Below are 12814 nucleotides of genomic sequence, written 5' to 3'. Positions count from 1 at the left end.
TAAAGTACAGAAAACTTTTATTGGAAATTTCTTGATTATATTTCCAAGTGTAGCTCTCATTTCCCAACAAAACACTGGAGGAGGGACCTCACAGTCATCTGGTCCCAGCCTGAGCCTGGCTGCAGAAGTTGGTCTAGAGCCCCATCTCTTCTTCCATTGTGCAGGGCTGACGGCACAGGCTATTTTGAAGGATGCTCTGCTCATCGTCCCTGGCCTCTTCCCTAATAGGGTCAGGGACACAAGGCTGCTGCCTGCAGAGGCCACTGGCTAAGCCCTGCCAAAAAAATCTGTGCCCTCACTCTGACAGTGTTGATTCTGCGAGGCAAATCTGGTTCATGAATGTGCCGTGAATATGCCCCTGATCCAAAGGCTGCAGTGCCATTTGGCCACCACTGCTGGGCACGTTTCTCTGTGGCAGCAAAAGCATGCACAGGGGAAAGACTCCAGTGTTACATGCAAGTTACTAACAAGCAGTTGAGAGCCACCTGCTCCAATGAGTAACAGCTGCTGCCAGTGAGGATTCAGGGACCCGAGGAACAGGGCAGGCTGCCAGAGGCACTTGACTACTCAAGCAACAATACCTGAAGGTTAAAGTCAACCATAAGCTCAGCTTTGGCTTCTTAAAAGGGAACCAATCCAGCTTGCAACCCAGGGCCACGTATAGACTCTGGAATTAGGGGGTGGGAGAAACAGCACCCCAGTCCTGCTCCAGGCTCAGGGACTGGAGCAGCAGGACACACGGGGTTAACACAACTGAGGAGTCATCATACTGAACACACCGGACACTTCCCAGGCCACTAGAACAACTAGTCACTCTGCAGACACTGTCAAGAAAGCATGCTCAGCAGGAGCACGGAGTGCACCGGGAAGCCTGACGTCAGTGCAGTTCCACACGCGCAGCTAGAGGGGGCTACTTAGCCCTTGCCAGCCCCATTCCTACTATCTCCTTAGATGCAAGGGGGAGATCCTCAGAGCAGCAGCACAGGTTTGCAGGAATCTTCACAGGAGGCTTCCATCCCAGAGAGACCCTCTTCCTTCCCCAGTGGAACTGCTAACCCCAAACATATTTCTTCTATAAAATATCTGATTTCTCTGAAAGTAATAAATATTTACCAAGTCCTATATCCAAGCAGCAGCAACTGAGGGAAAGATGAGGAGGAAAGAACCTGTCTGTGACTCAATAATAAACCCTAAAAACAGGCTGGCATAGCCTTTGGGAGACGGTGGATGGCTTCGGAATACCTGTCATTTTAGGTGGGTGGGCTTGTCATACTGTCAAAAGTACAGGCCCAGGAGGACATGGGATGGAGGGTAGAGGATGGAGAGGAAAGAAAAGATGGGAGAGGGAGTGAGTAAAGATAGAGGGAAGAGGAGAAAGGAGGGAGAGTGGGGTAGTCCAGGAAGTACTGGTGACACAGAGCCCTCCTTCGCCCTGCTTGGTCTCCTTCCTCTTTCTGCCTTGTTCAGTGTCCCAGCCACCAGCTGGAATGTCAGGTGCTTGATGGTAAGGACACACAGGCAGGGACCAGCTGCAGGATGGACCCAGGCAGGAGGCTGGCAGCAGACGTAACAATGACACCCTTTGTGAAGCAGCTGAGGCCAGTCCCCATTAAGGCTCCATTACAGCCAGCTTCCATCTCCATAGGCAGAGTCCACCCCAAGTCTGGGCCTGACTGCTGCCATGAGTCTCCAGGTCCAAGAGCAGGGACTTCGAGGTTCCACAGGGGAAACACTCTGCTTTTCACATGGCCAGAAAACAGTCTGAAGGCTGGGAGTGGCTGAGTAGGAGGTTCTTTGCTAGGTCCACAGAAAGGGGGTGCTGCAGACACTTGGAACACTTTCACTGCAAGGTTTCAACAAAGGCATCAAACTCTCGGACGTTCTTCTCATGCACAGCCAGCTTCTCTGGCAAGGAGTCCTGTAGCAAGCAGAGGAGAGGGCCTTATTCCAGGAGGCTGCAGAGAGGCAGCCAGCCAAGTCACCAGAGCAGACAAAGCAAGACAAAGTACTGGGCCATGCCAGGCTGCCTGAAAGGAAGGGCAGCTGAGCTGACATTGGGATGAGAGCAGGGTGTGTGTGGGGAGGCATGTGTCACAGGGTTGCTGGATGAATCTAAGTGAACCACAACTCATGAGATAGGTAAACAAAGCCAAAAACATGACAATGAGAAAATAAACCTGAACTATCCTTTGCATGTTTTATGTATATATAGTAGACACTAGAATCAAACTGCATGTTTTTGTGGTTGCTTTTTGAGACAGGCTTTCTCTGTGCAGCCCTGGCTGTCTTGGAACTCATTCTTTAAACCAGGCTGGCCTCAAACTCAGAGATCCAGAAGGCTTACCCTACCCCCACCTCAGAACTGCATTTTAACACTCCGTGAACCCAGAAATTTTAAATGGGGATTTCCACCTCCTGCACTTTATAGTGTCGAATGGCCCTGGGAAAACAGTGACAAGGCAGCCACTGAACTTTTAAGACTGACACAGGTCTGTAGGAAGTCTGGACACCTATATCTTTAGACTGGCTGGGGGTGTGGGGTTGCTGAATTAAAAAAAAAAAAAAAAAAAAAAAAGACAACCATACACTACCAGCCTGTCATGCAGAGCCAGCTATTAATGAAGACTAGTCCTCCCTAGAGGCTCCTCTATCAGGGCTCAAAAAGACAAAAACAAAACAAAACAACAAAAAAACACTAAAACCAAAAACCAAACCAAACCAAACCACTACAGAATCAGACTTTAAACTGCAGGGTAACCTCCCACAATGGGCTGAAGCATAAGGGCCTGGGAAGAGTTGGTGGCTTTAAGACACTAAAATGTCTTGGACAAGCCTAACAATTGGGAGAAGTCTGGGGGCCACTGCCCAGACTTGACTGGCTAAGGGATCATAAGTGGAGGCCACGGAGCTTGTTTTTTCTGACTACAAGGCAGTTATCAGAGAGCTAAGCTCCATAGCTTCCTACTTCAGGACCCAAACTTTCTGACTGTTGCTACAGGCGAGCCACTCAAGCAAAGGTGCTCCCTTCTGTAAAATGGGTATGAGCACCTATTTTATAAGACTCATGCTAAAGCACGTAGCTTTAGCTGTTTTGCAGGATGGGGTTTGGGATTTGTGTGAAGTTCAGTGACAGAGCAGTTGCCTTATATAGGCAAGGCCCAGGGTTTGTTCCCAGTTAGACAGACAGACAGACAGACAGACAGACAGACAGGATATGTGGTAGTTTGATGCTTAGACAGTCCAATGTAAGGCTACTTAGAGCAAGGTGGGAACACACCTTGAATCCCAGCAGAGGCAGGTTTACACTGCAAGTTTACAGACATACACAGCCAGAGCTACATATAGAAAATTTGTGACAAAAACAATAAAACCCCACTAGTACTCAGTGCTCTTTCCACCTGAGGCCTCAAATTTCTGCAGGGGCACAGTGCTTTCTCAGACGGGGAGATGTTCCCATTTTACAGCATCAGTGCCCCAAGTCTGCAGTTTGTCAGGGCACCGTTTTGCTTTCAGATGCAGTAAGTAGGAAACACCTCACGCAGAGGTGCGATGATCATCGTCATCTCAGGACACCTGGCCTAGCATACAGAAGGGCTGAATGCAGAAGGAAGCCAACAGTGACCCTTCTGTCCAGTCCATGGGTTTCGCCTGGCAGTAAACAGCAGTGGGTGAGCAACAGCAAGAGAGTGCAGAAAAGGCTAGTGAGATAGATTCAATGAGTAAAAGGACTTATTGTGTGATCCTAATAACAGGAGTTTGGTCCTTGGAAGCCAGGTAAAGGCAGAAGTGGAAGCAGCTCTACACGGTAGTCCTCTGATCTGAGCTCCACACATATGCTGTGACATGTACACAGCCCCTTCCTGCCACATCATGTGCACAAACACACAGTAAGTAAATATTTTTAAAGCGCTGTGAGAAAGAATACTGAGCTCAAGGCAATTCAGGACAGGTGCCAGCACTGTGCACATGCCAAGTGTGACTGAAAGGTGGCAACCAGCTAAAGCTACTTCTTTCCTTTTTCAGCAAAGGGGCAGGGTAAAGCAAGGGGAAGAAAGTTCTTGGCCTGTGGCATACGAGTAGCCATTAGATGAGGATAGGCTAAAGGAGAAGGCCTGGGAGGGAAGGGGTTTCCATACCAAGTCTTCCGCCATAGACTGGGCTCCGATATCTATGGAGAGGCTGCTTAGCTGAGGAGGATTCTGAAACTCACGGTAAAAGGTTCCCAAGTCCATTGGAAGAACGTCGTCTTTAGAAAATGCCGGTTTCTTTAAAAACAACAAAAACACAGCTTAGCTCATCTTTGAACCATAAAGGAAAAAAAAAAAAAAAAGAGAGATAATCCATGTGTAGGACTCCTTTCCAGGAATTAGCCAAGCAAAGTGTCTTCTGGGCTCAGCTAGGGAGAGGATGAGTCTTTATACCTTGCTTGTCTGGACTACACCCTAATCCTCACAATGCCATTTCTCCTCCTGGTTAGCTTTAGGTCCTAGACCCCTAGAGCCTTCAAACTCCTAAGTAAGGGGCTTTTGGAATACCCAATAAATGCTGAATTTCAAGCAAAGACATGTCATTAAAAGCCTTGCTGTTCACAGGCCTAAGTGTTTCCCCAGCAAGTGTCCTTGCTGCCCGCACACCAGCCCATCCCTAAGATGAAAATCTTGTTCACAGGCAACAGATGCTTCTAGGTTTACTCTCCAGAGAACAGCAAAGACCAAGGGTGATGATGGCAACTTACAAAGTCAATCATAACAAAGTCGTCATGTGTGTGGCCACTGCTGGCCCCGCTGGAGCCATCTGAGTGCAGGCTTCCATGGAGGGGAGATGTGGTCTCTGGGGAGTCTGGGGGATTCACCTAATTCAGAATAAGGCTGAGTCAGTACAGACTCCACAAGTAGGTTATGGATCACTATAAGCTGTCTGACAGTTATGAGAGAAATATACTGCTGAAGTGGGCATGGAGATGCATGCCTATAATCCCAGCACTCAGGAGGCTGAGGCAGGAGAATTTCAAGTTGGACTTTTTTCTGGGCTACACAGAGTTCCAGGCCAGCTTTGGCCTTGTACCAAGCCTCTATCTTAAAACAAGAGAGATCAAAAGGGAGGGGCAGACAATGCTGAATTCAAAACCATTAGCCAAGGAGCCTGGCTTAAGTCCTGTGACTGCCCAGGAAGGGTGACCACTGTACCACCTACTGGAAGCTTGTAATCACTGGGGGGCTCACCATAGGATCAGCATCCTCCAGCTCCAAATTCTTGGGAGCAAACATGGCAAAGGGTATGTCCAAACTTGTTAGGGTCACCTGAAGAGACAGAGGAGAAAAGCGTTCCTGTCCTTCCCCTAGCATAACATGTTCCTACAGGATGCCAGCCTGAAGCCTCGTTTCCCACAGCTAGGCCAATCACGCTGCCCTGGCCTCCTTGCCTCCCTGTTCCCAATCAAATATGTTCACAGTAGAGGATTATGGGACTATGAATGGGAATACTTAGTCACTGAGAAACAATGGGTCACAGTTCAGGCCCACTGGGCCTCTTAAAAGACAAACTTATACACATACAAATTTTGCAGCAGTATAGGACAGTTTCTGCAGTTGTATAGGACATTGTGCTGGGGACCTTACTCTGAGAACACAGACATCCACTTAGGCAATGGCAGAAGAATCACCTGGTTGACGGGTTTGTTGACAAATGCTCCCACTTTTCGGACAAAAATAGTCTCCAATACGTCATGGGGTGACGCCCGTCCTTCACTGCTGTTAGATACAGTCTCAGTGTCCTCACTAAAGAAGAAAGGGAAAGTGGGTGCTCACTGTTAAAGCACAGAACACCTGTAATAGTCACTGCCAGAGCCCCCCCCCCCTTCTGTAGAGCCACAGATGGGGCTGAGGTCTGGCTGCTACCACTGTCCTACGTGTTGGCTTCGAAGATGACGACCTGCTGGAACAACTAAAACATTCACATATGTGAGTGAGACTTCATGCCATAATAATGTGAGGCTCACATACAATCCTATCAGAAATACCAGCTCCAACCAGACATAGCAGCAACTCTCACACAGCTGCAGGTTAGCATTCATCAATACTATAACCATGTTTTAGCATGTTTTCTAAAAATACCATAAGGCCCTCTAGTTTAAAGCTGGGCTTGGTAAAAACAACTGAGTTCTTTTGTTTATTTGTTTCTCTGTGTAGCCATGGCTGTCCTGGACCTCACTTTGTAGACCAGGCTGGCCTTGAACTCACAAAGATCCACCTGCCTCTGCATCCTGAGTGACAGAATTAAAGGCATCGGCCACCACCACATGGATGGCTTCTGAGTTAAGACCCAATGATCAAAACCCTCACCACCCAGGGTCCACTATCTTCAGCTACTTCTCAACATCACCAGGAGCCCAGGATCAGAAAACTGGAGTGCCAAATGACTAATGGATCTTCCTTTGATCATGTGATTGGTGTTGCAGTGAAATATGATCAACATTTGAAAAGACAGGAATAGAATAAACTATTTTTCCTGAATGGCACACACAATTTTCCCCAAGATTTCCCCTCCCATTACCCCACTGTGCCAATGAAAAAGTACACCTGGCATTTCTCCAATGAGAAGGTCCCAGGGGGAGGTACATGTCATTTTCATTATCTTGGGACTGTCCAAAACCAAGAGAAGGGCAGGAAAGGGCAGCTTACAGTGCAGCTTTCCAGAGACAGTGCTTAGGTAGTAGAAAAGAACAGGCACTTTGCAGCAGGGTGCAAGTTACACTTGTATGTGCATGCATGCACGCACGCACACACACTGTTCAAATTTTAAAAGTAAAAAGGAAAGCCTTGCTATTCCTCCTAGCAGCTAAGCCCCACAGAGCTTCCTTACATACTAGCTGCAATATTAGACTCTCATCAAAGACCTTAAGGCTTTCTCTTTGAGAGCAAAAAAAGGTCAAGCGTAAGGCTGTATGCAGGTATCCAGGTCCCTGGATGGCCTCAGCAGTGGAGAGCCATGACGGGAACTCACCTGCTAGAGGGTGTGGCAGCGCAGTGGGCCCCATCAGAAGGCACGTGGGTCACCAGTCTCTCCTGATCAGCCTGGGTACCGTGAGCAGGCTGGTTGGGAGCAAGAGGTACCCCACCGTCCTTCCCAGGAACCATCAGCTTTGGAGGGAATGGAAAAACAAAGTGAACGATGGCAGTACCAAGCAGCAGGTGAACCTCATAAGCTTTCCCATCACCAATGCCTCCACCAGGTAGGCAGCCATCTTGGACCTTCATTTTCTTGGGATGTGGCTTTTGGAAGACATGCATGGTGATGACTACAAAGGGAGAAGGGAAGAGAGAGTGAAACCCTGAAATCCCTTCTGAAATCTGAGGAGCCACCCTCTCAGAAATCATTCCAGTCTTCCAAGTTACGGTGCTGCTCCTCAGAAGGGGAGGCAGCCCTGGGAAGCCCATGCTCCTCCCCATCTTGATAGGTACCTGGTGAGTGTGTGTAGTGTGTAAGCCAGCAGTAAACACTACTGGATAAGCCAGGTCAGCTGATCCAAGGCCCAGCACAGCAGGCTGATAGGAAAGGCGAGAGCTTGAGAGCTGAGCAAGAGAAAAACAGGGGCAGAGGAAAGGCAGGAGAAAAGGCAACCCTAGCATGTGACCCATGCTGGAGCTCAGCAAAAAGACAGGAGCACATCCCCGTGGAATGAGGGAAAGGGCAGGCCAGGCCTTTCTCAATAAGGAACCAGACTTGTTTGATCTGGAATTAGGATTCCAGCTCTAGAGCCCCTGAAAGGCCTCTAGTGAGCTCCTAGCTCCCCAGTCACCTGTGTTTCCAGCCCAGCTGATCCCCTGGGCACAATCCCAAGATGAATTTCCCAAATCATCCTATTTTCTTCCTTGTCCTTGAGATCATTTGAAACTCAAACCATCCTTCTCTAATCACACCTCCATCACCCCTGGGTATAGACAGCTCCTATTTATATTGAAAATAAAAGATTACCAGTCATGGACCGTTTACTTGGAAATCTGATATAAATAACTCCATGTACTTTTCACATCAACAGAAGGAGGGGCAAATAAAAGCCACTATTTTGGATTGCTGGGCTGTCTCTGTGCCCTGTTAAAATCAATTACCAAGCCTTAAAATAATCCCACAAAATACTAAATAACTGTATCCTGAACTCTGTTTTCTTTTTCTTTTTCTTTTTTAAGTAGAAAGAAGCCAACTGATCATATCCCCTTCTTCCCATTATGAACTCACTTGATGGGAAAAGGCCAGTCCTGCCAGGGGGACCCTCAGAGTGTCCTTCACCACAGGAGTAGGGGTCTGAAAATGTGCCTTTGTGACAGTAAACACACACTGTGCACAGACACACAGAGAGACAGGAGAAACAAGAAAAAAGAAAAGGGACTTGAGAAAGAAGTGGAAAAAAAAAACAAACAAGAAAACAAAAACAAAAACAAAAACCCTCCAGGCGGGGCAGCACTGAGAAGCTGGACAGAGAGTGGCGAGAGGCAGGAGGACAGTGCATGCTGGCTTTCCAAAGCAGCAATCAGGAGGGTGCCGAGAAGTGACGTTTGTCTCAGGCATGCCCTGTAAGCCTGTCTCCTTGACAGGCAGCTGGAAAACGAGCTGACTCAAGAGGGAATGACATGGCAAAACAGAAACCTGAACCAAGCATTAGTCTGTCAGTAGCTGAAAAGGTGTGGGCAGAAGTGAGGGAACAGCTCACTCAGGAGGGCAGATGAAGGTAGGCCTCAGAACTGAGGATGCTGGTCTTGATCAGGAAGCCCTCAGTCTGCAGGGACAGTGGTAAAGAGCTGACATTTGTTGGCCATATTGTTAGCAACCTTAGGTTCACTTCCCTCTGTCATCCTGGGAGTGCAGTATGTGAATGAGTGAGTGAGTATGAGTGTGTGTGTGTGTGTGTGTGTGTGTGTGTGTGTGTGTGTGTGTATGTATGTGTGTCTGTCTGTCTGTGATTGTATTTATATAGTCTTGCAGTTGGTTGGGAGAGCTTGAGAATAAAAGCTTGGGCACTCCCAATACTTTAGGATTCCAAAGCTACATACATACATGCTGACTATTTGGGGCTCTGCTGTTTCAGCTTTAAATCTGACTGCCACATGTATAGCATGGCACATATGACATACCGCTAGCCTCACAAAATAAATAAGTATAGTAAAAAAAGTTTAATGTAAACCAGGTATGGTGACACACACCTTCTGATCCTAGCACTCAAGGAGTCAGAGGCAGGCAGATCACTGTGAGTCCAAGGCCAGCCTGGTCTATGGAGTGAGTCTAGAGTCCAGGAGAGCCAAGGCTACACAGAGAAACCCTGCCTCTTCGGGAAAAACAGAAAAACCAAAAACAAAACAAAAAAACCCAAATTGATAGGTAAGCATGGTGACACATCTCCATCCTAGCACTTTAGAAGAAAGAAATATTAGGCATTCAAAATGGGTCTTGGCTGCACCTTGTTTTCAACAAACAAAAAAAGGCATAGTGCCCAAGCTTGTAATCCGAGTACTAAGGAGGCAGAGGGAAAAAGAATGGTGACAAGTCCAAGGCTAGTGTGGTCTACATAGTATGTTTTAGGTCAGCCAAGAATATATAACAAACACTATTTCAAAAACAAGAGTCTAAAAAAGTCAAAACAGAAGAGGATGAAACAATGAGGTAGAAGGTGCAAGAATCTGAGGAATTTGGGATAATAATTAAGTGCTTAATTCAGTCAACCAGAAGATGACTGCCTGTCATAGTCTCAATCCATGCCCATCACACAAGACTGTGGCAATGCCTAATCTGCGGATGCCAGCTCTACGGATGCCAGCGTCAGACTTCAGAACCCATGTTCTACTCAAACTGGGTTTGCCACTCAAGACTCACACAGTGGAAAAATTAGTGGCTGAAATACTTGGATTGAAAATCTGGACAGAAGGATAGATAACTGTGTCAGCTAGTAAGAAAAGCAGCACTTCTGATTGTTGTTTTAATTTTATATTAAATAATAACTGGCTCTTTGAGACATAATCCACAATTATGAAACCAAATTTATTACTTATTAAGAAAGTAAGCCAGGCATGGTAGTGCACACCTTTAATCCCAGGTGGCAGAGGCAGGTGGATTTTTGAGTTTGAGGCCAGCCTGATCTATAGTGTGTGTTCCAGGACAGCAAAGGCTACACAGAGAGACCCTATTTTGAAAAACCAAACCAAAAAAAAAAAAAAGAAAGAAAAAAAGAAACAATTAAGTCAACAAATAATAAATGTAAGTTAGAATGCTTTTCTCGGGTGAGAATTCTGTGACTGATTTTTAGGGATTCGAGGATGACGGCAGAATGGTTAGACTGCAGACAAGCACTGTTACTGCTAGAGAGGGCCTATTACACCTCAAGAGAAGTTCCTTAAAATAACTGCAGTAACCAAAGGGGACATAGCTAAGTTTGGACAACACTCCCTAAGGCCCACAGGAATACACACAGCCCGCAGCCTTTCCTACCTGGGAGGGAGGGGATGTAGAGAAAGACGTAGTACACACTTCCTGAGAGTCTTCCACTGATGGGTATGTGACTCCAGCGTCCTCACCAGTTCTAGAGTGGGAGAGAAAGAAAGGATGAATTTTATGCCCCTCAAACTCAGAGATCTACCTGCCTCTGCTGGGATTACAGGCATGTGCCACTGCACCTGACTCAGAAAACCATTTCTCATAGTCCACAAATTACTGTCATTCTTGCAGTCCCCAAATAACTCGAAGAAAGTGACATCACTGCGTGATCCTAAATACCCAGTCACTACCTAGACACTGTGGGCTCAAGCCTTGGTGAACCTAACAGGCAGCAGCAAGACTAGAACTAGCCTTTTCATTTCTACCTACATAGTCAGTGGATGCTTTTGCTTAGCTGCCCCTTTGGGAAGCGTCTCTCCATCCTTACCTGTAATTGCACGGGTGCATAGGAGAGGAGCTAGGATAGGGACGGTCAACAAAGTGATCAATGATAATCCCCATGATAGGTGGGGTCCTCTCAAATTGCCTGTAATGCAATAAGCACATTGCAGTATTTGTTAGAATTTCTTCTCAGTCACCTTCAAGTTCACAGGGGCACCTCACTTCATAGCTACTTTAGACCTACCAGTCCTAACACTGCAATCTCTAAATATAAACCACAGACTCTACTTCTGGATAGGCTGGCTCAGGAACACTTAAAATCTCCAATGTGACAGTGATCCTCCCTCCCTCTCTCAACTGCATTCTTCTGGAAAGAGCGGCTTTCAGCTTTCATCAGCATGAATGTAGTTTTAGCCTTGAAGCTTTGGGGAAGCAGGAGCTTTAACATCATTGGGAGGGCTCTTATGGACTCCAAGCTATTTCCTAACCTGGTAGACATGAATGCCAAATTAATTCTATAAGCACAGGAAAGAGTGATGGTGCCAACAGGGGTGCCCACTGTTCCAACTCGAACTGTCTGGAAGCCTAGGAGGAGAAAAAAAAAAATCAACTTTTTTACAGAGAATGCTGACACAACTCCTAGGCAGCATGTTGTACAGACACTGGCATTATTTACTGAGCATATGAGCAAGGCCATCTCAGTTTCTTGGGTTTCCTACTTGCAATGTATTCTCTATTGCCCCAGTATCAGCAAAGGAAAGACACCGTCTTCACTAACTATATATATAAAAAATAAAGGACAAACCATAAGAAAATCACTGTGTCAATGGCACAGTTCTTAATGAGCATGCATGAGGGGAAGGAGAGAGAGTAAGGAGGAGGAGGAGGAGGAGGAGGAGGAGGAGGAGGAGAGGGAGAAACCCCAAACACTGAGTTCCTGCTGAAGCTTCTGAAAAATTATTTTATCAACCTGGTAGCTCCTCAGAAAACTGATCCACCTCCTTACTGCTTCCTTACTGTGTTATACAGTTGAAAGTGAGGGTATGTGTTATACAAAGTTCATCTCTTATCCAAACAGCAACTGAGCCCATCTCTGAAGTTAGTGTACAGCTCTTAACACCATAACTGTTTCTGGCCTGCATGCATACATACCTTCTCCTAAGCCATTCAGCTGAACTTCCCCAAAGTAAATCCTGTAGGGAAGGAAGGAAAAGAAGTAAGAGCCCATTCTACATTCTCAAAGGACATCTATGGCTAACACTCAGAAGCAGCCTAAACAAACCCTGCTTTCTTCATCTGCATGGATACCTCAATTAAGCCTTGGGCAAACACACCCATATGGTGATGCCTGCATAGGAGATGAGGAGTCACATGCCTTTACTTTAATCCCTGCACTTGAGAGGCAGAGGCAGCAAATCTCTGAGGTCAAGGCTAGCCTGGTCTAAAGAGTGAGTTCTACAATAACCAGGGCTATACAGAGAAATCCTGTCTAGAATATGAGAAAGGGAGAGAAACAAACAGAGAGAGAAAGAGAGGGAGGGTGGGTGGAAGGGAAGAGTCTGACATGCAGAAATCACCAACATCTCCATAAACACCCAAGCTTGTGAGGAAAGTCTTAACTGCTGAGCCATCTCATCTGCCCTTAAGTTGCTTCTTGTAAGGATTTTTGCCACAGCAATGAGCAAAGTAAGAAATGAGTAAAGATTGAAAAGAAATCTATTAGCAGGACATGGTGGCACAAGCCTATAATCCCAGGACTTTGGGAGGCAGAAGCAGATAGATCACTGAGTTCAAGGCCAGCCAGATCTACAAAATGAGTCCAGGTTAGCCAAGGTTACACAGAGAAACCCTGTCTCAAAAAAACATTAAAGAAAAGAAAAGAAAAGAAAAGAAAAGAAAAGAAAAAAGAAAGAAAGAAAGAAAGAAAGAAAGAAAGAAAGAAAGAAAGAAA

General features: G+C 46.4%; 1 protein-coding gene across 5 annotated transcripts in view; it reads right to left on the bottom strand.

Moving 5' to 3' along the window:
* The window catches only part of Atg13 (autophagy related 13), a 30550-nt gene continuing 17736 nt past the window's right edge, over window positions 1-12814 (bottom strand). For 2 of the 5 annotated variants that reach the window (XM_055600621.1, XM_055600611.1), the window contains 12 exons: window positions 12016-12056; window positions 11352-11448; window positions 10910-11008; window positions 10477-10567; window positions 8236-8334; window positions 7461-7571; window positions 7003-7139; window positions 5663-5777; window positions 5223-5300; window positions 4736-4852; window positions 4137-4265; window positions 1-1918 (listed from right to left, as the gene is read on the bottom strand). In XM_055600621.1, coding sequence (XP_055456596.1) covers window positions 1841-1918; window positions 4137-4265; window positions 4736-4852; window positions 5223-5300; window positions 5663-5777; window positions 7003-7139; window positions 7461-7571; window positions 8236-8334; window positions 10477-10567; window positions 10910-11008; window positions 11352-11448; window positions 12016-12056 — 1192 coding nt within the window. In that variant the 3' untranslated portion in view covers window positions 1-1840. The remainder of the gene's footprint in view (window positions 1919-4136; window positions 4266-4735; window positions 4853-5222; window positions 5301-5662; window positions 5778-7002; window positions 7140-7460; window positions 7572-8235; window positions 8335-10476; window positions 10568-10909; window positions 11009-11351; window positions 11449-12015; window positions 12057-12814) is intronic. The other 3 variants (XM_055600629.1, XM_055600639.1, XM_055600646.1) reach the window with 3 other exon arrangements.

This window comes from Psammomys obesus, unplaced genomic scaffold, assembly GCF_907164565.1.
Source record: "Psammomys obesus unplaced genomic scaffold, mPsaObe1.curated_primary_1811, whole genome shotgun sequence".
Classification (NCBI taxonomy): Eukaryota; Metazoa; Chordata; class Mammalia; order Rodentia; family Muridae; genus Psammomys; species Psammomys obesus.
The sequence above is the reverse complement of the archived record's forward strand: the minus strand, read 5'-3'. Positions and strand labels throughout refer to the sequence as shown.